Genomic DNA, 27513 nt, shown 5'->3' with positions numbered 1-27513 from the left:
CTGCTTAAGCCAGTACATATCCAGGCCCATCTGAAGTTTGCTAGAGAGCATTTGGATGATCCAGAAGAGGATTGGGAGAATGTCATATGGTCAGATGAAACCAAAATAGAACCGTTTGGTAGAAGCACAACTCGTCGTGTTTGGAGGAGAGAGAATGCTGAGTTGCATCCAAAGAACACCATACCTACTGTGAAGCATGGGGGTGGCAACATCATGCTTTGGGGCTGTTTCTCTGCAAAGGGACCAGGACGACTGATCCATGTACAAGACAGAATGAATGGGGCCATGTATCGTGAGATTTTGAGTGCAAACCTCCTTCCATCAGCAAGGGCATTGAAGATGAAAAGTGGCTGGGTCTGTCAACATGATAATGATCCCAAAAATACCACCCGGGCAACGAAGGAGTGGTTTCGTAAGAAGCATTTCAAGGTCCTGGAGTGGCCTAGCCAGTCTCCAGATCTCAACCCCATAGAAAACCTTTGGAGGGAGTTGAAAGTCCGTGTTGCCCAGCGACAGCCCCCAAACATCCCTGCTGTAGAGGAGATCTACATGGAGGAATGGGCCAACATATCAGCAACAGTGTGTGCCAACCTTGTGAAGACTTACAGGAAATGTTTGACCTCTGTCATTGCCAACAAAGGATATATAACGAAGTATTGAGATGAACTTTTGATATTGACCAAATACTTATTTTCCACCATAATTTGCAAATAAATTCTTTCCAAATCAGCCAATGTGATTGTTTGGGTTTTTTTTTTTACATTTTGTCTCTCATAGTTGAGGTCTACCTATGATGCCAATTACAGGCCTCTCTCATCTTTTTAAGTGGGAGAACTTGCACAATTGGTGGTTGACTAAATACTTTTTTGCCCCACTGTACATATATAAAAACATGCGCGTAGTCAAATGCAACGTTGTGTCAAAATTTCAAAGCAATCAGTGAAGAACTTTCGGAGATTTGAGATTTTGAACAAACAAACATTACATTTTTATTTATATAGACAAGACTACACCTGGGGTATTACTGTCAAACTTCTTAGCAGCAACAAAAGGAAGGAGGGCAAGAAATCGAAAAAAAGAAGAAGTCAACATTCCAAAGCAAGGGATTCCAAACGAACCATTAAAAAAAATCAGGATTCCACTGCAGCTTTCAAGGCAATCCTGACAGAAATAGATTGGACTGTTATTTTGCCTTAGATAAACTGCACAGTAATCCAAGCAAATAACAGCACTGAGTAGTAGCAGATGTTCTCAGTTTCTGGAAGTTATTATCAATCATCTTTATAGTTAGGAAAGGGGGAAACAGAGTAAATAATCTCATGAAGAAAAGTTAATGAGATGGTATGGTCTGCTGAGAATTTGGAAATCTGGATTAAAAGATCTAAAAGTCAGCATTAGTTTCACTTTGAGCAGAATTCAGGATAATTTAGCACTGTCTTCATTCAAAAGTAGAGGAGAAGCAGTGAAGTGGGATCCTATGCTGTCAAGCGACAGGGATTCGTATCTCCAAATGGTGGTGATCAGAGAACCCTCACTTTTATACGGGCTAGAGAAGTTTCCCAGATCAGAAATTCCATAAGCCTCTAAGGAAAAATGCATTACTTGGGATGTGCAGCTATTTGGATCAGAGGCAAAAGAAGTGCTTTGCAGGAAATGGGGACACATCTGCTGGATTTGTTGGTGCCTCCACATGGAGCAATGTGTGCCCAAGAAAACAAATGTTTGAGTTAAAGATCCAATAATGGGGCATAGACACAGTGGGACAATCTTTTCCCACCCTATGAGCATCTTCTTACTACAGGCACTTATCTTCCAGGACCAAATAGTTGCTTTATGGGATTACGAAAAGGTGAGATTTCTTTCAGAGATGCCAACCAAAGCAGCAAGCTGCCCACATTCCCCTTAAAGTATCTTTTCTGCTATGGATCAGAGTAAATTCCTATTGCTACTTCTTACCTAGGATGACCAACCGTCTTGTAAGCTCTATTGCTCTGTGTAAATCCCCGAGCTGGAAAACAGCAAAGCTGAGGTAATCCAAGATGTCAGCTTTACTGATGGTTGTCTGTTCACCATTATCATGCTGTTTTAGGGCTTGCTGCATCCACAGCACGGTGTGATAATAATCTCCATCACTGTAAGCTGTTTTCCCCATCCCAAAACAGTCATCCACTGTCAAGGTAGATCGGTACTTTGTGCCTGAAATGAGTAAAGTACACATTAAGTACATCTGGCAAACCTGCCTAAGCTTTTTGTCTGATAGCGTTCTACACAATAAAGGCATGTGAGGAAAAAAAAGATTCAATTTTATTATTCCCTTTGTTTTTAGACGAATGCTGTTTTTGTGGACATGGTAAACAAAATAGTCCCTGAGATACACAGGAAAAGGATAGGTTTTTCTAATTCCCTCCTGCCTATTCACAAATCTTCCAAACCAGATACAAATAATCAGTCCTCCTGCTGCTTTGAAAATTACATTCCTAGGTACCACCCACTCAAGAATTGGGTTGTTGATGTTCCTTCATCTTCTTGCTTTCCTGTCTTTAGTCTAGAATCCTACCAGGGTATCAGGAGATTCAGGATCAGATGACAGACTTAATTCAGTACATGACCTTTGAGTTCATTTCCCCTTCTCTCACCAGGAATTTTTTAATTGCTAGGGGGAAAACCCAAACCTGCATTGAGAGTGGAAATAGCCCTGTTTTTTCTCAGTGTGGAAGGATGCCATTTTTTTCTTAAAACTTAAAGTAGCTTGAGAACAAAAAGCAGCAAACCTCAGTCCTAATGCTCATTGGTATGAATGGTGGAATTGGAAGCTAAAGGGAATTGAGAGATTAAGTCCAGCTCTTTCCCTTGAGCCTCAAGTAAAGTAATATTTATATTTCAGTTAAGTGGAAGGGGAGCTGGAATCAAATAGCGAGTATTCTAAAGTATTTCTTTCCAAGTCTGCCATCTCCCTTGTCACACCACCCCAATATCATTTAAAATCCAGGATGGGGTAGGGAGTTGTCTTTTCAAAATTTAAAACTGTCAACTGCCTCAGACACTTTCACTCAAACTTGCTTGTCCTCCCCATCCAGTGGAAATGTTTTCTGTGGTGAAAAGGAACACAGAATTAAGCAGATGCATCGCATAACCTGGCCTCTGTGGAGCCTCAATTTAGACACAAAAACCACTGAGAACAATCTAGTTCTATTCTATTACCCAACATCCATGCTTAGTTGTGTATTTGATTTACCCCAACAGAGTCATCCAGATTCTGGGACAATAGAAAATATTGAAGTATACCTTTAACTCCAGATGTTCATCATGTCTAGTTGCCAAATAAACTGATCCATTTGAAAAACTGGAACGAATCCCAGATTAGCTTGCGTTAGAGCCAAATACTGGGTTTTATTAATGGTTTATTCTATTGAAGTTTGTTATTCAAATGTTTTTAATGAAGGCCACTTTCTGAGGATTTTATTTAGTAAATGTGGCATATCAAACTTTTGAATTAACCAAATATTACAAAAAAATATTTATAGTCACAAGAAACCTGTAAGTTACTTAACTTGCTATTTAAAATATTTGTGAGGCCCAAAGCTCGCATAAATAATCTGTGAAACTAAGAAAACTAAATAATTTGATAATTTTTGTTTTGCCTGAAATATATAGTGACCTTAAACTATTTTACAGACCGGCACATTGATCTCAATCAGAATAATTCGGACAGTGCTTTGCATTAGCGTACAGTTCACAAAAAAAAAATGGAAACTGACTGCGTTTGTTTCAAATGTAAGTCAATCTAGACAAGAGCACTACATTTCCAAGCTATTTTTACATCCTTACAATAATGCTAGGCATGCTTCTCTGAAATCTAGTGAACCATTTGCTAACCATAATTTTGGAAATAAAAAAAAAAAAATTGGCATAGAGCCAACGTAGACACAGAATAAGACACAGCATACAAATGTAGGGTTTCATAACTTATTCACTGTTTTTATATATATATTCAGCAGGGAACCCAATTCAAAGAAATGATATGCTTCATAGAAACATCATATAGATTTCAAACATCACCTGGAAATTCTCCTTTTGATATTGTTTCAGAATCCAGGTTGTATGTGTCCTGCAAACGCATTAACGCCTTGGCAGCTCCAGTTTCATCTTCTTCATCTGGGAAAAACTGGCGCTGAACCGTCAGATTTGTAATAAAGCCTTTATTTGAAAAAGACAGAAATGGTTAACCCGGGTGTCTCAGAAGACTATAATCAATAGCAGATTGATCTTCAATGAAAAACATCTCTCCTGTTCCAGAGAATATGGCATATTGGATCCAAGATTTGAAATTGAAACAGAAATAAACAATGTTCTCATCAGACTCTCAAATTGCAAAGAATATATTGCTATTTACTATTTGGCATGAAGATAAATCCAAGTTAGCAAATGAAAATAAATGTAAGCAGTGAGAAAATATGGGCTACAAGAAGTAACGTTGATTGGTGATCATATTTTGGTCATCATGTCTACATTGAAGCAATTTAACTGCCAAACAAACAGACCGATGAGTTGCACTGAACTTCATATTTGGCTATTCCCTCTTACCACCACCCTCCAATTTCACTGTGTTCCTGCAATGTCCCAATCACTCTCTTTTTGCTTTGAAGAAACCACCTTCCCTTTATAACTGAACAGCCTATAGTTAGCTTCCTAAAAACAATTGGAAATCCACTTCAAATCATCATTTCTAATTCTGGTTTCAAGATACACTGTAATTTGAGTAACCCATTGTCTGCTCTTTGGGATATAGAAAAGAAAGACTGAGAAGGGAGAAAAAAGCATGAAATTCAGCTTTAATTCTAGTGGCCAATTCACAGCTTTATTGCTATACCTCAACAAGGGCAGTGATGCAATGAATTTACCATGGGTTCTTTAATGTATAAATTCTATGAAGCGATCTGATAGTTTGAGATAATTATGGAATCCACCTTAAATATGTATTTAACCAGGCATTTCTACAACGATTGTTTGAACTGCAAATGACACTTTAAAAAAACACAAGTTGTGCAAAAATTAAACCCTGGCATTTCTGTCTGTAACAAACCAAAGTGCACTTAATGTATTGCATTTAATAGATCGAACAATATTTATTAATATTTACATCATTCGTGACACTATAGAAGAACAGTTTAGCCATGTTGCATATGATTATCAGAACAAGAGTCTTCAAAAGCCAGTAAGTACAATTTAACAAAAAGACCAGAATTAGCTATCGTATTTTTCGGAGTATGGAGGCTTTCAGAGAGCTCCTGGGGGCTGGGGAGGGCAGAAATGAGCAAACAACGGGCTGTTTTTTGCCCCCCCCAGCCCCCAGTAGCACTCTATAAACCTCTATAAAGCTATGCATGCCATATTTTTTTTGACAAAAAATGGGCTTGTTTTCGTGAAAAAAGGGCCGTTTTGAGGAGGTTTGCAGAGTGCAAAAACTTTTTTTTTCCTTTTGGAAAGCTCTTTAACTGATTGATGAGAATTACATTGATCAAGTGCTGTGCCAGCAGAAACATCTACCTACCTACTGGATTTCTCTCTATCTCTATTTCTCTCTTTATCCCTCTACCTACCTACCTACCTACCTACCTACCTACCTACCTACCTACCTACCTACCTACCTACCTACACACACACAAACACACACTCTTCCTACCGACCTACTGTATTTCTCTATCTCTTTCTCTCTATCCCTCTACCTACCTACCTACACACACTCTCTCTCTATTTCTCTCTCTCTCTCCCTTTATCTACGTACCTAACTAACTACTCTCTCCCTCCCTACCCACTTACTGTATTTTTCTCTTTCTCTCCCTGTCTATCCCTCTATCTACCTATCTACTTTTTTAAAAAAATTGCCTCTTCAAAACCTTGGTGCGTCTTATACTCCAAAAATATGGTAATTGAAATCAGAACAATTAAATAACAAAGTGGAGAATGGGTCTCACCAATGAGGAATTCCTGACATCCTCATGTGCAAGGTAATTATTCAGATTTACCAATAAAACAATAGAACTACAGGGGATGCTACAAAGAGTATTTAACAGAGTAACTAAATGTTCTTGGGATTTAAAATGATTTGATTAAAAAAGGCCAACAGTTTTCAGATGTTTTAGCTGAAGTTGAGAAATAAATGGCCAGGAAGAAATCTATGGTACACTTTCCCCCCCTTTTATAAATAAACAATTCTAAGTTTTGTCCTTTCCAAAATCCTAATAATTGTGATCCAACAAACAACGTATGCATATAGCTTTTAATCACTGAAAGAACCTCTAATCTAACCCACCCGCGGTTCCACTTCCAGTACTCACTCACATATGGCCAACATATTATAAGTAATGCAGACACAAAGTGTAAACAGAAAAGTGATTGTGTTCTCTAAACCCCTTTATAGTATTTATACCCATCCTTTGCCAGTGAAGAGGAGGTCCTCTTTTTCTGCTCTCACAAAGCTTCAAGATATAAGGTCTCATGATGTACTGTTAAAACATGAGCTGCACACCTTGGCTGAACCAGCATACTTCACATCCTCCATGCTTTTAGCATAAAGTATAAGCACAGTGTTGCCCTAAACCATATGTGGTTGATTTCTGAGAAAACAACATTTCCTCTTTAATACTACTAGAGCATTCAGAAACAACCTTTTCCTGTCAAAAATAGTTTTGCAAAAAAGGAGGAGAAATAGCTGCAAAGACTAATATCTAGACTTACTTATACAAAATATTTTAGAAGAAAGCTAATGAAATAAATATAATTGATTGTAAGGCTGCATTTTAAAACAAGATTACAAATCATTATTTAATTATTTAATTCATGTTCAGATAGCCAAATTTAAGCACGTGATTTAATGTGGTCAATAGCTAAAAACTTCAAAGGCTATTGGTTCTAAAAAAGGAAAAAAATGATTTATGCAGTTAATCACATCTGAATAGCAGCTTCCATACTACAATACCAGATGTGGAAAGAAAGAGAAATGTCATCTTAGTAAAAATCCTATGTTTGGCATCACCACAGTAGAAAGGAAGAAAATTGGCATGATGCAGTGGTTAAACTACTAGATTAGGTGTGCGGAGACAGGTTCAAATCTTCCCTAGGCACATAAGTCCTCTCTGTGACCTTGTGACAGCCCCCCTCTCTTAACCTAAGGCTATGTGATAAGCTGGCTGAACCCCCTCCCATTGCCTTGTGCATTGAAAAGGTTTCCTGAATGTACAGTGGAAAACAAGCAAATAGAGCAACTGAATGCTAAGAATGAATGCTAAGAACAACAACAACCCTTACAACCTGCATGGTGAAACATCAAACTTGGATGCAGGAAATCAATACTGCCATTCCCTATTCTTCCATCACAAAGTTTCCTTGCAAATCTTATTGGGGTGAAAAGAGATTCTGTCTGCAGCAGATTTGAAGATGTGCAGCGGTTTGATGCATGTACATAAAGTCTTTCTGTTCACAGTTTACATTGCAGTGAGCATACCACTGCCTGTTAACTAACTGTGCCTCCAAAGTACATCCCCAAGTCCTTTTCGGCTCCCATAGTACCTGCAGGAAACCACAGTGCTGCTTATCTATTTAGCTTCAATATCCAACCTCCAAAAGTTAAAAAAAAAAAAGAGAGAGAGAGAACATTCTCCCCACCACTTTCTCTGATGACATCAATATGTCCCTGTCATGGTTTTTAGTAGGCCAAGGAAAAAGAAGTACAGCTCCAATCACAAAATTACGACTCACTCCTTTAGTAAGGCCGAGACGTAACTGGCTGTTCTCTAATCCACATTTCTCAGTCTCACCAACCACTCAGGGCTGACTAAAACATTTCTGAAAGGTTAATTATAGGCTGTATGCAAATATAAATTTAAGAGTTGAGATGAGTCAAGATTCCTTCCTGTAGAAAAGCAGCTCCAGGAATGAACCAACTTAACCCTTTTCTTTGCTTCAAATAACAATGATTCAAAAGCACACTGAAATAACTGTAACCTAATTTGAAAAAAACGATCTTGATGGGAGGAATCATGTTGGGGCAAAGGAGAAAAGTCAGACAGGGACTTTTTCGGCCTTAGCTAGATGATTATGAACAAAGAGAGAATGACCTCACTGATTAAAAAATTACAGATAGAGTAATATTACTGATGAAGGAAATTGGTTGATAAAAACTCTAGAACAATCCATATGGATTATATTACATCTGTGATTCCCCAAAGACTCTCACCTTTGGCCATGTCCTCAAGAACTAGATTCTCCAGCTCCAGCCATTCTTTGTTGAGGCGCTTTACTAATTTATAAGCATTGACAGGATGAGCAAGATAACCTTCTGGATCGGAGGAGGATTTGACTGTTAAGGATTCCATTGTCTCAGCCCAGCTGGGAAATAAAAGCATATACATATATTGAATATCATTTCATCTTACTAGCCCTGAACAGATAAGAATATGACAATATTTTATTCTCAACCCATCCTCTTAGAATCACCTATGTCCTTTAATCTTGGGCTGTGGAAATGAAGTAAATATTGCCATTATTTCCTACCTTCTTGCATTTTATTACTTATATAATACCTTTAAATTGCAAAGATTTATTATGACCCATTCCTTTTAAAAATATTTTATTGGTTGTTGTTTTTTTGTTTCAGGCTGATATTGAAACAATCACGGTAAAGGAACAATCAATAAAGTTGTATACTAAAGCATCATCTATATCAAGGAAAATGTCTATTAAAAATTCCAAGGTAAATCCAAGCAAGCATTTTAAAGATAAGAAATGTCTCAGCAGGTGGCAGCATCTAACTTATCTTGGCTGTTCTCAGAAGCTAAGCAGGATTGGTCTTGGTTACTATTTGAAGGGGAAACTAAAACAGGCAACCCAGCTCTGTATCATGGCCAACAGAACTACATGAACACAGTCAGCAAGAACTGAGTTCAATTTTAAAATGTCTTTCCTTTCTTATACATGCACAAGTTTCTGATTCCAGCTACGTAATAATAACAGAAATAGAGCCCTATCACAACCAAACCTAAATTAGGCAATTAAAAACAAATGCTCAGGAGAAATAAAACGTTTATACATAAAAGATTCAGAAACTTGATTCTGAGAATGCACATAAATTCCAGGCTCAGCCTAAGCTCAAGGCTCAACCTCTTCCCCAGTTCTCTTTATATATTCACCTACTAAAAGACAGTCTCTGGCTCTGATATGCATTCATGTTACCCTGCTGTAAACATGAGAGGGAAATTACTAAGGTTTCAGGTTACCTGTTACAAAATAATTTAATCCAATGACTATCCATAGAGCTACTTTTCACACTGGGTTGCATTCAGATTTGTCAGGTTTTTGGGGGGAGGGGAGGGGAGGTATACTCTTGCTTTTCTAATGTGGAATATTATATTATATGCTAAGTTATGGTCAACTCTTGGTGATTGTGGCTACATTCTAGATAGAATGTAGAATGAGGGTCATTTCTACTGAAACATTGTATCACATACAGCTAATACCTTACTGAATTTAACGGGATTTACTTTTAGGTAAAATTGCAAATATTTTCAGCCTTCTCTCTCTGCTCAAATGTAAAAAAATAACTGTAACTATGTCCAACTGCCAGGAAAAGTAAAATATATTAAAATAAATATACCTACTTACCTACCTAACCAATACATAACCTGTATACATACATACATACGTAGTACATACATAGTCTCTTCCGTTACCTTTTTATTTTAGAAAGTTTGGTTTCTTCCTCTTGAATATATGCCTTTAATGACTGTACCAGATCTTTTTCCGCATGAATCAAGTCTGTCATCTGGCCTTAAAAGGAAGAAAGTCAAACATCATGACTTCAGTTGGATGATAGCAGAGCATTATGAATCAGACAGAGAGACAAAAGCTAAAGGACTTGGCCAGGCTGAATACTGAATTCAGCTTGCATCACAGAAATTGACCAAAGAGAAACCTGAGGAGATATGGGTTCAGGTTGAATCAACTGATCCAGAACTGAGTTAGTCCAGATCATAAGCCTAGCAATACACAACACATCTAAGAAAAGGAGAGCAGGGAAAGACCATCCGTCTAGTTGAAAGAAAGAGGTGTAAGGAAATATTCAACGGAGACAAGAGCTATAGAAGTGAAACTACAGCTTGACTGGTCACTGTGGCAATGAACCTCTCCACCACTACCATCTTGCCTGCAATTCTGTTTGTATGCTTATCCTTGGTTCATCCAAGTGAACTTTGTTCTTCAAACTGACCACTCCAGGATCATCTCTGAATGGGTGTTTTTGTCTTTCTCTGGCTATTTGAAAATTAAGCTTCATTCTCGAAACAGAAAGACTACTGTTTGAATCATGGTGATGTTACTAAAGTTAAGGGTTGCACTTGAGGTTGCATCAGGAACTAACTATATGTGTAATTGGCAGCACAGAACACCAATAGATGCAACAAGCTAAGATTTATAGGCTGATCCAGTTTAATGTATGAAACTATCATAAAGTCCACAGAAGAATTAATTTAAACCTAGAAAATTAACTCTGTCAATATTATTACTGGAGCTGCTTTTCTATAATTTCAGTATACAGGAATTTAATATTGGTTTCATTTCTTTACTAGGATCCTCTGTAAGAATATTTCTGGGGGGGGGGGAGGCAAATTAAGAAGCTTATTCGCTGGACTTGACAGTATACAAAATGATGGATACTGACTTGTCAGAAGCATCATATTCATTAGATAGTTCAAGAAAACATCTTTACTTTATTGCCCTTAACATGACCCCATGCAGTGAAAAGTAATATTATATATCTCTCTTTTCATATCCAGCATGTATTTCCAAATATTTGGAAGAAATCAATTTTTCATGAACTCCACTCAAATGAATTCTTTCTTAAATGGAAATATCTCCATTGTCAAGCTACTATAATACACGGACTTCCAAGTAACGGACTGCTAATGAGATTGCTCTCATTTTATTTTTAAAAGTATGTGCAAATTCGACTGTTAATTACATCCCAATATTGAGAACTGAATACAACAAATAATTAAGTCATCTTCCCACCCTCCTTGCCTGGATTCTCTTCCATACATATCGTTTTTGTCAACCTGTCATTCTTCACATAGATAGGAATGTAACTCAAACAAATTTAAGAGGTCTGGCACTACTTTGGGGAAGCCATGACGTATTGTCTAAAGTATAATTATTGAAATATTTCATTTCTGTAAGTCTTCTGTTTAGATTCTTTTCTTTCGTAAAGACTTTTGCCCATTGGTCTGTTTTAAAGCAATGATACTTTCTCACCCTATTTAAAACTCTGCTTCCTTTTACTTTAACAAGATCAGCTTCAGTTCCAGCTTTCTAATTTTTGCTGGAAAAAAATAGTTGATATTTGCTGGTTTGCCAAACCTTGTTCAGAAAGCAGCCAAGTTCTCTGTGTTATGGCAAAAAGCCTTATGTAACCAATACTTCTTAGCTTATATCACTTATTTATGAAACTAAGATAGTTGGCAGTATATAAAAATAATACACAGGATTTACGGGGAAAAACCATCTTCTGACTGTATTGTCCCTAGTAGATGTTAACTCGTGATAAAAGTTTATTCAACCTTTCCATGTAACGTTCTACTGGAGTCTTCCAATTTAGCTTCAGATTTAATTGCCAGATTAAAATTATTGTAGAAATTACAAAAAAATGTTCTTTTGGGAAGAGATTTGGAAAAATAATTCTTTACTCTTTAATGCTTCACTCATGTTTATTACTTTTTCACTAGAAATAATTTTTTCTAGGCCAAGATAGTTTTTAAAGCCATTTATTAAAATCAATTTTTAAGCAATTTAGTCATTGGATATGGAGAAAAATACAATTGAACCAGACAAGTTATTTAAAGTATATTGTAATAGAAAACTGAGTTGTACTTATCTGGTATTAAATCAGTTTCAATACAGATCAGAAAGTATACGCATAGATTATTATTATGGTTGGTCATGTAGTCAGCCAGATGTTTAGACTGGATATGGCATTGTTATCCAACCTATCAAGTTCTTCCCAAGGCCTTGGGATAGATAGATGCTGTTGTTTGAGGGTGTTAAAAAGCATCATTGCAGGATGTAAGCTGTTCCAGAAAAGCTGCCTTTTGCAATTGATTGAAGGTGATTCAGCTAATGCCAATGGTGTTCAAGTGATGCTCCAGATGTCTTGATATTGCATCCAAGATGCCTATTACTAGCTTTGTTTTGTTTTGCCAGTTATTCTACTTCTTCTTACCAGCAACCCTGTGGCAAACTGAAGAAAAAGTGAGTGGATTGCATCAAGGAAGACATGAAATACACGGATATCACCCCTGAAAATGCCCTGGATCGTGCCAGATGGAGACAGCTTTGCCCACAAGCGGACTCTGCCATAGTGCGGGAATAACACTAGAAAGAAGAAAATAATTCTACTACTTCTTGCAGCAGCTATTATTATTACTAGTATGGATTGGACAAATGTGCCAATCTCACCATCTACCGGGGGGGGGGGGGGTTGGTGGGTTGGTGAAAACTGAAAGAATCAAGAGGTCCTATGGAAATAACATCAAGAGTCTAGATAAGTAAGAACCGACAAATATCTGGGCATTCTTCAAGTGGATTGAGGAAAAATTCAGAAAAAAGTACAAAATAGCAGGACTTGCAGATCAAAGTTGAACACTTATAGAAATAGAAATCTGATATTATACCAGTGTGATGTCTCCTGTGGATGACGGCTCCTCCATGTCTTCCTCAGAGGTCACGAGGGAGAATGAGAGCATTCCTGGCACATCTGATATAGCTGACCCTGAACTGCCAGCAGAACATGCCTTGGCTGGGGAGAGCTCGCAGCCCAATGAGGAAGATACGGGAGGAGCTGCCAGCCTTGGTAGATGCTAGAGCAGTGATGGCGAACCTATGGCACGCGTGCCACAGGTGGCACGCGGAGCCATTTGTCAGGGCACGCGAGGCGCTGCCCTGTCAGCTGGCCAGCACGCATGTGCGCGCTGGCCAACTGAGTTCACCCTTTTTTAAAGCCATTTTTCGCCCTCCCCAGGCTCTAGAGGCTTTATAGGAGCCTGGGGAGGGTGAAAACAGCCTCCCCCTCCCCCCCAGACGCCCTCCAGAGGTATCAGGGAAGCCTCCGGACAGTCCCTGAAGCCTTTGGAGCGCTCAAAACAACCCTCTGAGCAAACCGGAAGTGACTTCTGGTTTGCTCGGAGGATCGTTTTGAGCGCTCCAAAGGTGTCAGGGAAGCCTCCGGACGGTCCCTGAAGCCTTCAGAATGCTCAAAACGACCCTCTGAGCAAACCGTAAGTCACTTCCAGTTTGCTCAGAGGATCGTTTTGAGTGCTCCGAAGGCTTCAGGGACTGTCCTGAGGCTTCCCTGACGCCTCCGGAGGGCATCCGTGGGGGCGGGGGAGGCTGTTTTCACCTTCCTTAGGCTCCTATAAAGCCTCTAGAGCCTGGGGAGGGCGAAAAAAGCATGTAAAAATGGGGGGGAGCGCCTGTAGTCCGTGCATGTGCACTGGGGGTCGCGCATTGCATTATGGGTGCGGCACCCACACACATGACCCCCCTGCGCTCCCCCCACTTATGGCACGCGAGCTAAAAAAGGTTCGCCATCGCTGTACTAGAGTATGCAGGGCAGAGAGGCAGAGATGGGGAAAAGGGGAAAAGGCCCCACCCCTTTAAATGGGCTGCACTGGGAGGGGCTATTTAGCAAGGCAGGCAGAGGGAGGCATTGCTGGAAGCAACGCGTGTGGGTAGTGGCCAGATTGTTTGTTTCCGCGATCTGCAGCTCGTGGATTTAATTCAGTTGCAGAGAACGTTTATGTTCGTGTTTGGAGTAGCTGGTTATCTGTCTGGTTGTCTAATTGGCCATTGCCTGGAAGGTTAGTCTGGAGCTTGTTCATGGCTGACTTCGCTGAAAATGACCCCCTGAACTCCTGGCTTGGACTATTCCTGTGACTTCTCCTTGCAAGCCCTCAAGCCCGGACCACCAGACTTGTTGACAAACCTCTGTGGAGGCCCCTAACCTTGGAGGGGATTTTGGTTGTTTGTTTTTGGAACCTACCCAGGCAAAACCTTTATTTCCAAGACTGTTTCTGGTTTAGCTGTAAGTTTGTTTTGCTTTTGGTTATCTACTTGGGAGGGAGCAAATTACTGGGCTAAGCTTGCACCTGGGGGTTAACTGAAAAACCTGAAATGGAACTATTAGGTGAACAGACTGAATAAAGCTCTCTACACCAGCCCTGACGTGTGGGTGAGTGGGGGCAGCACAACCAATCATGTTTAGAGCCGTTGGGGCAATATCTAAAGCAGGGGTCTCCAACACCCAGGCCATGGACCCAGGAACCAGGCCATGCAAGTGGCGGATTAGCATGTGAAACTTCATTTGCACATATGTGGAATTAGATTATATGCACGAAACCATCCCCTCCTTCCCCGCCACTGCTGGTCGTGGACCCAGAAAGGTGGGGAACACTGATCTAAACGACTTTCTGGATATCTGGAAATACTGAATTTATCAGATGTGAACACCCTAAACACATAAAACTATCCTCCTCGGAACTGCCTATATTGTTAGGTACTACCTTAATAATTCATAGGGCAGTGATGGTGAACCTATGGCACGCATGCCACAGGTGGCACGCGGAGCCATTTGTCAGGGCACGAGTCACTTCCGGTTTGCTCGGAGGGTCGTTTTGACTGCTCTGGGGGCTTCAGGGAAGCCTCCTGAAGCCTTTGGAACGCTTAAAACGACCCTCCGAGCAAACTGGAAGTGACTTCCGGTTTGCTCGAAGGGTCGTTTTGAGCGCTCCAAAGGCGTCAGGGAAGCCTCCTGATGGTCCCTGAAGCCTTCGGAGCGCTCAAAACAACCCTCCGAGCAAACCGGAAGTAACTTCCGGTTTGCTTGAAGGGTCATTTTGAGCACTGTCAGGGAAGCTCATGTGGAGGCGAAAAAAGCATGTAAAAATAGGGGGGGGGGGAGCGCCTGTAGTGCGAGCATGCGCACTGGGGGGTCACGCATTGCATTATGGGTGCAGCACACCCGCACACGACCCCCCCTACTTATGACACACGAGCCAAAAAAGATTCGCCATCGCTGTCATAGGGCCTTGATTAAGACATGATTTATTGAAGTTTTCACCAGTAAATAGATTGTGAATCTAACTCACGTAATAATAATTGCTATTCTAAAATTTATTTAGCCAAGGTTAGCATATAATGTAGAAACACGTTAAATAAAAAAGGTCACATGGTCAGACTGAGAGCCTGAGGGAAACTGCATGGAAATATATAAACTCAAGTGAAGGAAATGCCATCCAATTTAAGTTCTTATTAAAGACAGTCATGCATAAGAATGGGTTATTTCTCCCTTAAATATGTTCTGAGGATTATTAAGCTCATAAAATCATACTGATGCGGCCAAATTCTAGGGAAGGATATCTGTCATCCTTTCCATTTTGTACAATGAACTCTCATCTTTCATCAAATGCTACATGCTGAGTTGCAGTTCTTGGAAAGGCATAGTGTAAAACAGATGCCAATAGCTAGATTTCAGACAGAATCCAATTTAGGGATGCAGATGTTAATCGGATACTGATATGCTCTATTCCTCCTCCCTCCTGCAATGTTTCTGCTCCTACCAATGTTCTTCGTAAACTCCTTCAACACTCCAAAGCAGGTTCATGTTGACTGCAAAGAACTATGGAGGGAAGGGAGAAAACCATCCTTTTTATTTCACTAGTGGAATGTATTTCATGAGCAGGAATCCAACTGATAAATGTATTTAAGTTGCTTTGAATTTCCTATGGGAATATAATTTTCTATACCATTTTCAGTTACAACGTATTTGTTCTGTAGGAAAATACATGAGCTTGTCAGAGATTCATACTCTACAGTCAATTATGTACAGGCAGAAGAATTAGAAATGAAGTTCAAGGCAGTAATATCATTTCAATTTTAATGCGAAAATAAACAAAACGCAAGCATTCATGACTTGGAAAAAGTTTAATCATTTTAAAATTTAAAAATACATGAGACATCCAAAATATAGTTAAAACAAAATTCTGAAAAACAATATGGTTATATAGAAGAAATTACAACTTGTCTCTTGTCTGTTGTAAAGCATGCAAAACATGCCTTCTGGAATTTTTCCAATCCCTTTACCATGCCTGGCCATCTATCTGTATTTTCTTCTGTGTAATTAATGTGTTTCATCTTTATGTTTCAGTGTTCCATTTGCACTGTGCCCAGATACATTTTTCTGTAGGTGTGTACTAGGAAGTATGGTATAGGATCCATTTATTCCACTCTGGGTCACGTGACCATGAGGGGGAAGGGAGAGAGCTCAGAACAGAGCAGGCAGCAATATTCTGAGCCACTGCCGAAGTGTCACTCCCATTGAACTGCATTGAGGAATTATTTGTTTCCCTTGGAATTTATTTTGCTATACCCCAGCCAGATTTTCAAATTTAGTCTTTCTTCTGATGACTTCTCTGCCACTATCATGTTGGTCCTGTTCAGTTATCCTGATGTCCCAGGATCCTTAACACAAGTTATATCCAATGTAATGTAATGTAACCTAACCCAACCCTACCCTACCCTACCCTATCCTACCATACAGTATGTGACTCTGGGTAGTTCAAACAATTAAAATAGAAAAAAAAACAGAAACAGTTAAAACAAGATAATGTAATCAGAATCTTACATATAATACAGCTATTTCACAAGCTCCACGTTTCTATTGGAACTCCAGGCCAATGGCAAAACCAAATTTTTGAGGCCCTCTGGAATCCAATAAGGCCAGGATCAATCTCACCTAAAAGAAAATGATGTTCCAAATGGCAGATGCTACTGCAAAAAAAAAAAAGTCTTCTCTTGAGTCTGTCAGATAAAACTCCTTAGTAGACAAGACCTGTAATATGCCTCTTGTGCCTCACCTGATGGGACAGGTGGATGCAATGGGGAGAAGTGGCCCCTCAAATAACTTGGCTCCATAAGCAGAACCCTGAATTAAACCAGGAAGCAAAATGGCAACTAATGCAGCCTACAGAGGAGGTGTATAATGTGCTATTTCTAGGGACATACACACAAATTCCCCTGTGGCCCAATTGGCTTTGAAAGAATGAAAAGAACAAGAGGGTGGAATATATTCCCATTCATAAAAGACATGGTTATAAGAATAACTTTCATTATTTTACTATTTTGTTTAAAATTATCCATACCTATAGAAGTGAAAAATTCTCCTTTTATGCATCCCAGGCAGATCAACAGTAATAGCATAATCCATTGTGCCATCTTCAATCAATGGAGTATCTGCAAGAAAAATAAATATAAAGAGAAAAACAAGCTTGAGAACATTTGAAAGAACTAACCACCAACATCCATAATAGTATTGCGCAGTATTATCAGATTGGAAAAATCTGTTATACTGGAATAAAAACTACCTTGCACAATACATCTGCAGTACAGCATGACATTGGAATGCATCATACGCTATGAATAATTATTGTTTTACAGCAACTCTAATCTAAGTAAACATTATACTGGATTCCATTCATGGTAATTGTGGATTGCTTTAGTTCTCATCTTAAAATATTTCAGTAATATTGGCATATATTTTCCTATGCTACAGCTGTTCAATTTTTTTTTACCATAGATACGCAAAGCAAATGGGAGGAGCAAGACTAGAGGCCCATGCTCCCAAATGCCACGTAACCATTTAAATCTTCCTATTGCACGTTCATAAACAAGACTACCACTGAGAATGAAAGGTATGATCGTAAAATTGTTCAACTGTTTATAATCAAACTGTTCCTTGTGTTTGTGCAACAGCTTGTCTGCACTCCATGCATTCAATTTCAGGGTGATGCTATTATTATTTCAGCTTGCAAACACCAACAATGCAATTCTATACATGTACACATCAATAAGAGACTACAGAATCCAAAAGAGCTTCTTCCCATATATGCATCAAATTGAAGTTTACATGTCTTAAAAAGATTTTCTGCTGCCTCATCTCCAGCTATATCTTTAACATGCAATTAGTCTAGGCCAGTGGTCGGCAAGCCGCGGCTCGCGAGCCAAATGCGGCTCTTTACACATTTTAATGCGGCTCTTCAGTGTGCCGGGCGCCTGCTCCGCTCCCTCCTCTCGGGCTTCGGAGGGAAGCTTCTGCAAAAGCCGAGTGACAAGTCTCCCAGGCTGTAATTTGCCGAGCTGTGCGCACGCGCCTGTTTTCCACGGCGTGGAGCAGCGGCGAGATTCTGCGCGGCGAGCGATGATTCCGGGGGCCATCAGTGGGGGGGCAGGGTCTCCCCTCACGTTCCTCATCTTCCCGGATGGCCCCTGGAATCATCGCTCGCCACGCAGAATCTCGCCGCTGCTCCACGCCGTGGAAAACAGGCGCGTGCGCACAGCTCGGAAAATTACAGCCTGGGAGACTTGTCACTCGGCTTTTGCAGAAGCTTCCCTCCGAAGCCCGAGAGGAGGGAGGGGAGCCGCGCTTCGGAGGGAAGCTTCTGCAAAAGCCGAGTGAGAAGTCTCCCAGGCTGTAATTTTCCGAGCTATGCGCACGCGCTTGTTTTCCACGGCGTGGAGCAGCGGCGAGATTCTGCGTGGCGAGCGATGATTCCAGGGGCCATCCGGGAAGATGAGGAACGCGAGGGGAGACCCTGCCCCCCCACTGATGGCCCCCGGAATCATCGCTCGCCGCGCAGAATCTCGCCGCTGCTCCACGCTGTGGAAAACAGGCGCACACGTACAGCTCTGTCAGTCTCTCTCTGATTCCCTCTCTCACTCCCTCTCTCTGTTCCTCTCTCTGTCTGTCTGTCTCACTCACACACACACACACACTGTGGTCACCTTGTTGTGTGTTCCAATCACATTTGAAACACTCAACAACTGGCCTGCATTTATGGTATTTTGCAGCATAAATGCAGGCCAGTTGTTGAGTGTTTCAAATGTGATTGGAACACTCAACAAGGTGACCACAGTGTGTGTGTGTGTGTGTGTGTGTGTGAATGAGACAGACAGACAGAGAGAGGAACAGAGAGAGGGAGTGAGGGAGGGAATCAGAGAGAGACTGACACACACACACACACACACACACAGAGACAGAGAGGGGGAGGGAGGGAGAGAAAGATAGACAGACAGAGAGAGACACACACACAGAGTGAGTGATTAAGTGAATGAGTGAGAGACAGACACATCCACATACACAGAGTGACAGAGAGAGAGGAAGGGAGGGGAGAGAGACAGAGGGAGAGACAGACAGACAGACACACACACACACACACACACACAGAGAGTGAGTGAGAGACAGACAGACCCACACACACACACACACACACAGAGTGACAGAGATGGGGGAAGGAGGAGAGAGAGACAGAGATACAGAGACAGACAGACAAATAGACACCCAGAGAAAATGACAGAGGGAGACAGAGAGGGAGGGAGGGAGGGAGAGAGAGTCAAAGAGCCAGAGAGAGAGAGAGAAAGAAAAAGAAAAAAAGAAAGAAAGTGGGAGAGAGAGATGAAATGAAAAACAACAACATACAAACCTGACTTACTCAAACTATCCAAGGAAATGCAAGGCCAATGTTCACATTAGTGGTTGTGACTTTGTCAGTCATTGTCAGGATGTAATTTTCTCTACATTGTAAGGCAAATTTTACGGAATTTAACGTTATCGATAAATAATATTGTTCTAAAGTTTTTGTTTTATTAGTTGTGTTATTTGTATCCTCCCGACCTATGTGGATACTTGCATGCAGAATATTCTCAATAAAAACTTATTGAAACTAAAAACAGTGTACCATCCTATGTATTTTCGGTTTTAAAAATGTGGCTCTTAAAATAAATTTCAATCGTGGTTTTGGCGAGATTTGGCTCAGTTGAAAAAAAAGGTTGCCCACCACTGGTCTAGGCAGACTGACTAAGAATGAGACCCAGGGAAACAAAGCCTAGTCTATGGATTGGCGGGTGGGTGAAAAATGTATGTATCTAGACAACGCAATTTGTTTTTGTTTAGACACACTTTGCTCTCGGTCCTTCTCAGATGTTTTTTCTCTTAGGATAACAAAGCTAACAACAAATATATTTGAGAAATCCTTTAATGAAGAATAGGTTTAGTCAAAGATGAACATAATTTCTTAGTTCCTAATGATGCTTTCCTGATTGATTGCTACCGGTACCATCAGCACAAATGTCATTTAAATTATTTTTATGCTCTCAATCAGCCATATTTATTAATAATTTTGTACTCCAATAATGTTTTTCTTATATAGTTGAATTTGTATATTTTCTGATTTTTAATTTTCATTATTTTTAGTCTTGCAGATAAATGGCACATTAGTTTTATAGAGACAATCATGGGTTGTTTTTCCCCCTTCACCTTTACAAATAATAAACATGTATCAATTTACCTAAAGATATAATTATTTTAAGGGACATGCTTAGTTAGATACATTTATCTAGGCTGTTTATGGCCTTTCTTTTTATAAGTAAACATCCTGTTGTAGTTGGTCACTGAGGAGACGGAGTCGAAATATAGTACAACGTGTTTATTAACAATGAACTGACTGGAACCAAAAACTAGCCGTCTGACAGCTATTTATACAACGAGCTGTCAGACGGCGAACCAATAGAAACAAAGGATTTCTCCCGCCGGCTGGCCGGCGCGCCTGAGCAAATCAGAGGGCCTCTCCACTCGACTGCCCTCTGCTGGCCAGGCTCGCCGGTATACAACACATCCATTGTGTAATTAAGGAGTGTGGTCTATCCCTGAGCTTAGCATATTTCTTTTCCTACTTTGGAGATCCATAGACTTTCTTTTCTATCATTCTCAAAAACTTTTGGTAATAAATTAAAAGATCTAAATTTTTGTCTAAATCAATGGTCTCAAAGTGTGGTCTAAAGACCACTGAGAGTCCATGGGAGCCTCTCAGGGAATCTATGAAATAAATTTCATAAGTTTTAATTTCTAATATAGTAAATATTGATATACAGTATATATAATCCATGTAAATCAAAGCTCTTTGGGATTCTCAACTATTTTTAAGAATGTAAAGGAGTCACGAGACAAAAATGTTTGGTAACAACTGGTTTAAATGAGGTGGCTTTATTTGCTCAGTCCTCTTACTCTGAGCTCCTTTAGTGAGAAATAGGACTAATAAAACAAATAATCCATCTTCTAAAGTAATTCACAAGTAACTTGAGAACCTTCTATAAGCAAGTGGCAAGTGCCATGAATGGGGCCTGCCAAGAGTAAAACCACAGCAAACGATAAAACAGAACAATGGAGGAAGCCAAAAGAACTCCAGGGGTGTGTTTATTTGGACAGACTTTGCCATGGCAGTCCCTCTGAAGTGCTTGTTCTTGTTTCCTGGAGACATTTACACATAGCTTGGCTAAGTGATTATGAATAATTTTTCCTTTTAAAAGAGCAACCCTCACCTCATCATATCCCTTCTTTCAGGATATCTGCCAAGGCAAAGAACATTGTTTACTTCATCCAGCAGTATTTTTGTATTTTTTTTTTGCCACTTTTGCCTTGGCTATGAGAAAAAAAGCTTTTCGTGAGCACAGAAGATAGCTTTTGATGTGGAGGGAGAAGACACTTGCCTATGAAATATTTAGTTGGCTTGTTTATTCTACAACAAAACGACAAGTATTTACAGCTTCTTGCATTCTGAAGCTTACTTGCAACAAATGTAAGCAGAGAAAACGAGAAACAGCATTTCTACCCTCTCCACTGCCTTCTTCCCATCAAGGCCAAACCGCTGAATTGGGATCATACTTCTAGCAGAACATGCAGGATCTTTACATGAGGTCCAACTGTGGAATAAGAGGGTACTATAACAACTTGTCTAAAGGGACAGAAGGGATTTCCCCCTTCAGGCTTTCTGACTTAACACAAAGACTGTGATAATTTTGGATACATCATCCCATCCTCTAAAATGTCTTTGTGGTGCAGAATAGAAGAGAGTTCACCGGGTGATCTCTTTTCCATTTGTTATGCCAGTATTAAACACATGAAAGAGTTAAAGCTGGAATCACCAAAGGCCACTCACTCTGTGGGACTAATTAGGGATAGTATTGTTTTCAAGGGCCATGGAAAGTTCTGCATCCTTTTGATATAAATTCTTGCCTATTGTTTATGCCTCTCTCTCTCTAGCTCTCCAAGATACACAGACACACACTTCTATTTCAATTTCAATTTTCAATTTTATTTGATTTCTAGACCGCCCCCTCTCCCCGAAGTGACTCGGGGCGGTGTACAGGTACCACATTAAAAAACCATATACATAATAAATACCCTTAAAATCAAATTAAACCTTAAACCCTGTACAAATTGATAAAAATTAAAACTCGGCCTAAAACCAACCCATAGACTTTAAAAATGCAGACTTGAGGTGGGTAAGCTGGGATTAGGCCAGGCCGGCTAAATTGAACAGGTGGGTTTTAAGCTTCTTACGGAAGGAGCAGAGGTCCGTAGTTGTTCTGATATCAGGGGGAAGGTCATTCCAGAGGGTCGGGCCCATTACAGAGAAGGCCCTTCCCCTGGGCGTCGCCCGCTGGCACAGCCTAGTGGACGGCACCCGGAGAAGTCCCTCTCTGTGTGAGCGGATCGGCCGAAGGGATGTATGGGGCAGGATACGATCCCTTCTGCCTGCCTCTTTTTTTTTTTTTTGCTAGTCAACTGTTTTTAGAATTGCTGATATTTAATAAATAAATATCAGGATATTTTTTGGTAGCTACGCTGAATGACAAATATGCTCTTTCTGATTTGGATATAGGGATTCACTGGAATGTGCTGGATACAAACTAAACTGGAAACGACCTCTAGTAATCTTCCAATAATAATAACAGCAATCAAATGAGACAAAAAAATGCTAAGTTTCACTTTCATTGATCTTTATACATGACAATAAAAATGATTTTACCTAAGCAGCTTGAATGATGTTTGATCAATAGGCCTGGAACAAAATGAAAATCATATCTATAGATACTTCCATATCTAGCAGGATTTTTAAAAATATTGCTAAGTGAGTAAATGCCTATAGTTTTCTGTGAGTGGCTATAAAAGTCATCTATTCAGTGAGTTAAAAAAAATGTCCAGCAGTCAAAAATCCTTCATATCCCTCCAAGTTCAAGGCACTGTTTAGCACGGGAAATATTGACTAGCTAACTGAAATAAACATCATACTCTAAAAAGCTCATTTGATCCCATTTGATCTTTTATGTCTCTTGTTATACTTTTAATAGTTTAAAGACATCTAATTTTTTCAGTTTCACAGAAATGCAAGAGAGTCCTACGTCAGAGGAAGGCGTAGCCATTTCCCAAAGGCCAGTGATCAGAGGAAACCATGCAGAATACATTAAAGTCACAATTTTGGGCTTGGAAAACCTAGAACTACACCAACTAAGGTCTGATCTAAGCGTAGTACACAAACGCGTCTGCTACAACTTCCTACCTGTCAACGACTACTTCAGCTTCAGCCGCAATAATACGCAGGCAAACAATAGATACAAACTAAAGGTAAACCGCTCCAAAACGCGATTGCAGAAAATATGACTCCAGGAATAGAATGGTCAATGCCTAGAATGCACTACCCGACTCCGTTGTTACATCTTCAAACCCCCATAACTTTAACCTTAAACTGTCTAGCGTGGACCCCACTCCTTTCCTAAGAGGTCTGTAAGGGGCGTACATAAGCACACAAGTGTCTATCGTCCCTGTCCTATTGTCCCCATTTATTCATACTCATTTCCTGTGTCCATGTTTATACTTATACTTGTTATCTCATACATATTTGACAAAATAAATAAATAAATTCCTCTTCACCTTGCAGCACTTGATATTTTTAGTCAATCTCTAGAAACATGTTATCTACCACAAACCAATATTGTCTTGCTTGTTCAGACTCAGCATTATTCACAAGTTAGCCCTTCACATAGCACTTTCAATCCCGAGAAAGAGCATTTTTGTAAATCTCCCCCCAAATACTGACAATTACACAAGAAAATGGGAGACAACAGACTTAAACTCAACCCCTCCAAGACCCCCTGATTCCATCGCTGGCCATCGGGGGCGAGCAACTGGCCCCCGTGGAGCGGGCGCGCAATTTGGGCGTCCTCCTAGATGCCCGGCTGTCTATGGATGACCATGTGGCCTTCCGGGTGCGTTTCAAGGTGTTGATCACCATCTTTAAAGCGCTCCATGGCACGGGACCTAGTTATTTGCGGGATCGTATCCTGCCCCATACATCCCTGCGACCAATTCGCTCTCACAGAGAGGGAGTCCTCCAGGTGCCGTCCACTAAGCAATGCCAGAGGGCGGCGCCGAGGGGAAGGGCCTTCTCTGTGATGGGCCCAGCCCTCTGGAATGACCTCCCCCCCGACATTAGGACAACTACCGATCTCCGCTCCTTCCGCACGAAACTTAAGACCCACCTGTTCCAACTAGCTGGCCTGGCTTAAATTACAACTACATTTTCTAATCCCCCCTGGACAATTTTAAATTTAAATTAACTGATTTTTTGGGTATTTTAATCATTTTAAATTTTATTGTGTTGTTTTTAACTTATGATTATTTATTTATTTATGAATTGTACAATGTTTTGATTACCTCCCCTTGGCATTTATTTGTATATTGAGTTGTACGCCGCCCCGAGTCCCTTGGTGGAGAGGGTGCGGCCTATAAATTGAATTAATAAATAAATAATAAAAATTCTGCCAATGATTTTATTGTGAGATATGAGTAATTTACAGCTCCCCTGCCTTATATTTCACCCCCATACCCAGCAAAACTGCTTTAATTTCAACAGATGATAATAATGATGATGATGATGATGATAATAATAATAATAATAATAATAATAATAATAATAATAATAATAATAATAATAATAATAATAATAATAATAATAATAATAATAATAATAATAATAATAATAATAATAATAATAATAATAATAATAATAATAATAATAATAATAATAATAATAATAATAATAATAATAATAATAATAATAATAATAATAAGTACCATGTCCAAGAATTTTATAAAATACATCAACAAATTGCAGTTTCTGCAATAACACCAGCGGAACTACAAAAGACGGCACTACTCGGAACATCGTATATTTTAAGAAGGTACCGTATTTTTCGCCTTATAAGACGCACTTTTTTACTCCAAAAAAGAGGGTAAAAATCTGAGTGCGTCTTGTAAGCCGAATGTAGCCACTGGGTCATCTGAAAATGGGGCAGGCAAAGAGGGGGCTGCAGAGATCGTGATGGCTGGAAAGGAGAGAGGTTTCGCTTTCAGAGCTCCCGCTCAGCTGGGCTCCCGAGAGGGCTTAGGCGGTGATGGCGGTGGCAGCGGCTCCTCACATTGCTGGGGCGCTGCTTTATGCTGCCCTCCTCCTGCAAACGAAAGGTGCCTCAAGGCTTTGGCTCCTGAGATCGGTGCGCTGCCATCCAGAATGCTGGTACCATGATCGCTGCAGCGCCCGCTTTACCTGCTGCTTCTCGGGCGGTTCCAGGCGGCAGAGATCGTGGTAATAGCATTTTGGATGGCAGCGCACCAATCTCAGGAGCCAAAGCCTTTGAATCAAGTTTGATTGTGTCCCATTCTAGGTTTTTAACTTCCCAATCTAGCGTTCTCCACCCACCCACCCCCAATCCGCCCGGATCTGTCATACAGCAAAGAGATACAGTAGCTGGGCACAATAGCAGCAATAGCAATAAGCAGATCCGGAGAGATTTGGGGTTGGGGGTGGAGAACGCTAGATGGGACACAATCAAACTTGATTCAAAGGCTTTGACTCCTGAGATTGGTGCGCTGCCATCCAAAATGCTATTACTACGATCTCTGCCGCCTGGAACCGCCCGAGAAGCGGCAGGTAAAGCGGGCGCTGCAGCGATCGTGGTACCAGCATTTTGGATGGCAGCACACCAATCTCAGGAGCCAAAGCCTTTGAATCAAGTTTGATTGTGTCCCATCTAGTGTTCTCCACCCCCAACCCCAAATCTCTCCGGATCTGCTTATTGCTATTGCTGCTATTGCGCCCAGCTACTGTATCTCTTTGCTGCATGACAGATCCGGGCGGATTGGGGGTGGGTGGGTGGAGAACGCTAGATTGGGAAGTTAAAAACCTAGAACCAAGTTTGATTGAGTCCCATTCTAGGTTTTTAACATGCTCCGAGTGGAGAGGGATGCGCGAGAAGTGAGAAGTGAAGCCGCCAAAGCTCCCGCCAAAGCTCCCGCCCATGGCAGTGGCGGGTCCCCCTCCACTCGGAGCATCTGAGCTGGGCACCGCGTTACCCTGCTGGCCCCTCCTCCTCCGCTGTGCTTTTGAGAAGCCATGAGGCTTTTTTTCCCCCTGCTGCCCTCCGCCGCCTTCCTACTGGCTCCCGCGGCTCATGGCTCCTCAAAAGCAAAGCAGAGGAGGAGGGGGCAGGGGTAACGGGGCTCAGCTCAGATGCTCCGAACAGAGGGGGAGGCGCCGCCGCTGCTGCCACGGGCGGGAGCCAGTAGGAAGGCGGAGGAGGGCAGCAGGGGGAAAAAAGCCTCATGGGGGACGCGCCGCCGCCGCTGCCATGGGCGGGGGCACCAGCGGGAGCTTTGGCGGCTTCACTCCAAGTGTGGTGGTGCTGTTGGAGGAGGAAGAGGAGGCAGCTGTTATTCTGGTGGCGGCAAGGGCTCGTCGTCAGCATCTTCAGCAGCAGCCCTGCCCCCTGTGAAAAAAACCGAAGATGGAGCAGATCCACGCAGATGACGTCGCCGCAACATGACTGGAGGAGGAATTCTGGGAGTTGAAGTCCACAAGTCTTCAAGCTGTCAGGTTTGAAGACCCTGGGGTTTTTTTTAAGGGTTAAGGGTGCAAGGGTCTTGCAACTTGACAGCTTTAAGACTTGCATGTTTCAATGCCAGAGTTCCTGAGCCAACATGACTGGAGGAGGAACTCTGGGAGTTGAAGTCCACAAGTCTTCAAGCTGTCAGGTTTGAAGACCCTGGGTTGTTGTTTTTTCTAAAGGGTTAAGGGTGCAAGGGTCTTGTAACTTGACAGCTTTAAGACTTGCATGCTTCAATGCCAGAGTTCCTGACCCAACATTTTGGTTACTAAGCAGGAGCGTTGTTAAGTGATACTATATAACAGTTTTAATTAAGCGGGTACCTTGAATAAACATAACTTTGAGTTTCAAATAATACTGATTTTGATGTTGTCTTAGGTGACACCTGTGAAAAAAATTCAGGTGCTGCTCAGGCATAAAAATGTGCCGCTCAAATACTATACTTTTCTGTTCACACTGAAAAAAAATTAGAGGGAACATTGCCTGGGTCATCTAAAAATGGGGGACATAAAATTGTTCTTAAACTGCTGTTAACTTTATACAGTTGATATAAAATATTTTACTACAGTATTTGGTTCAGAATCTTTTTTTTCTAGATTTTCCTCCTTTAAAATTGGGTGCGTCTTATATTCCGGA

The 27513-nt window shown here is 40.8% G+C and overlaps 1 protein-coding gene across 7 annotated transcripts in view; it reads right to left on the bottom strand.

Annotated features, from left to right (window-relative positions):
- P4HA2 (prolyl 4-hydroxylase subunit alpha 2) overlaps positions 1 to 27513 on the bottom strand; it is a 64388-nt gene that overhangs the window by 23293 nt on the left and 13582 nt on the right. For 5 of the 7 annotated variants that reach the window (XM_081934191.1, XM_081934187.1, XM_081934193.1 and 2 more), the window contains 5 exons: positions 17244 to 17334; positions 9729 to 9825; positions 8237 to 8388; positions 4060 to 4197; positions 1957 to 2196 (listed from right to left, as the gene is read on the bottom strand). In XM_081934191.1, coding sequence (XP_081790317.1) covers positions 1957 to 2196; positions 4060 to 4197; positions 8237 to 8388; positions 9729 to 9825; positions 17244 to 17316 — 700 coding nt within the window. In that variant the 5' untranslated portion in view covers positions 17317 to 17334. Of the gene's footprint in view, positions 1 to 1956; positions 2197 to 4059; positions 4198 to 8236; positions 8389 to 9728; positions 9826 to 12719; positions 12821 to 17243; positions 17335 to 22964; positions 22985 to 27513 lie in introns of those variants that run through there. The other 2 variants (XM_081934190.1, XM_081934192.1) reach the window with 2 other exon arrangements.

The sequence above is a fragment of the Natrix helvetica genome (assembly GCF_964273705.1).
Source record: "Natrix helvetica genome assembly, chromosome: 1".
NCBI lineage: Eukaryota > Metazoa > Chordata > Lepidosauria > Squamata > Natricidae > Natrix > Natrix helvetica.
This window is presented reverse-complemented; position numbering and strand designations above follow the sequence as displayed.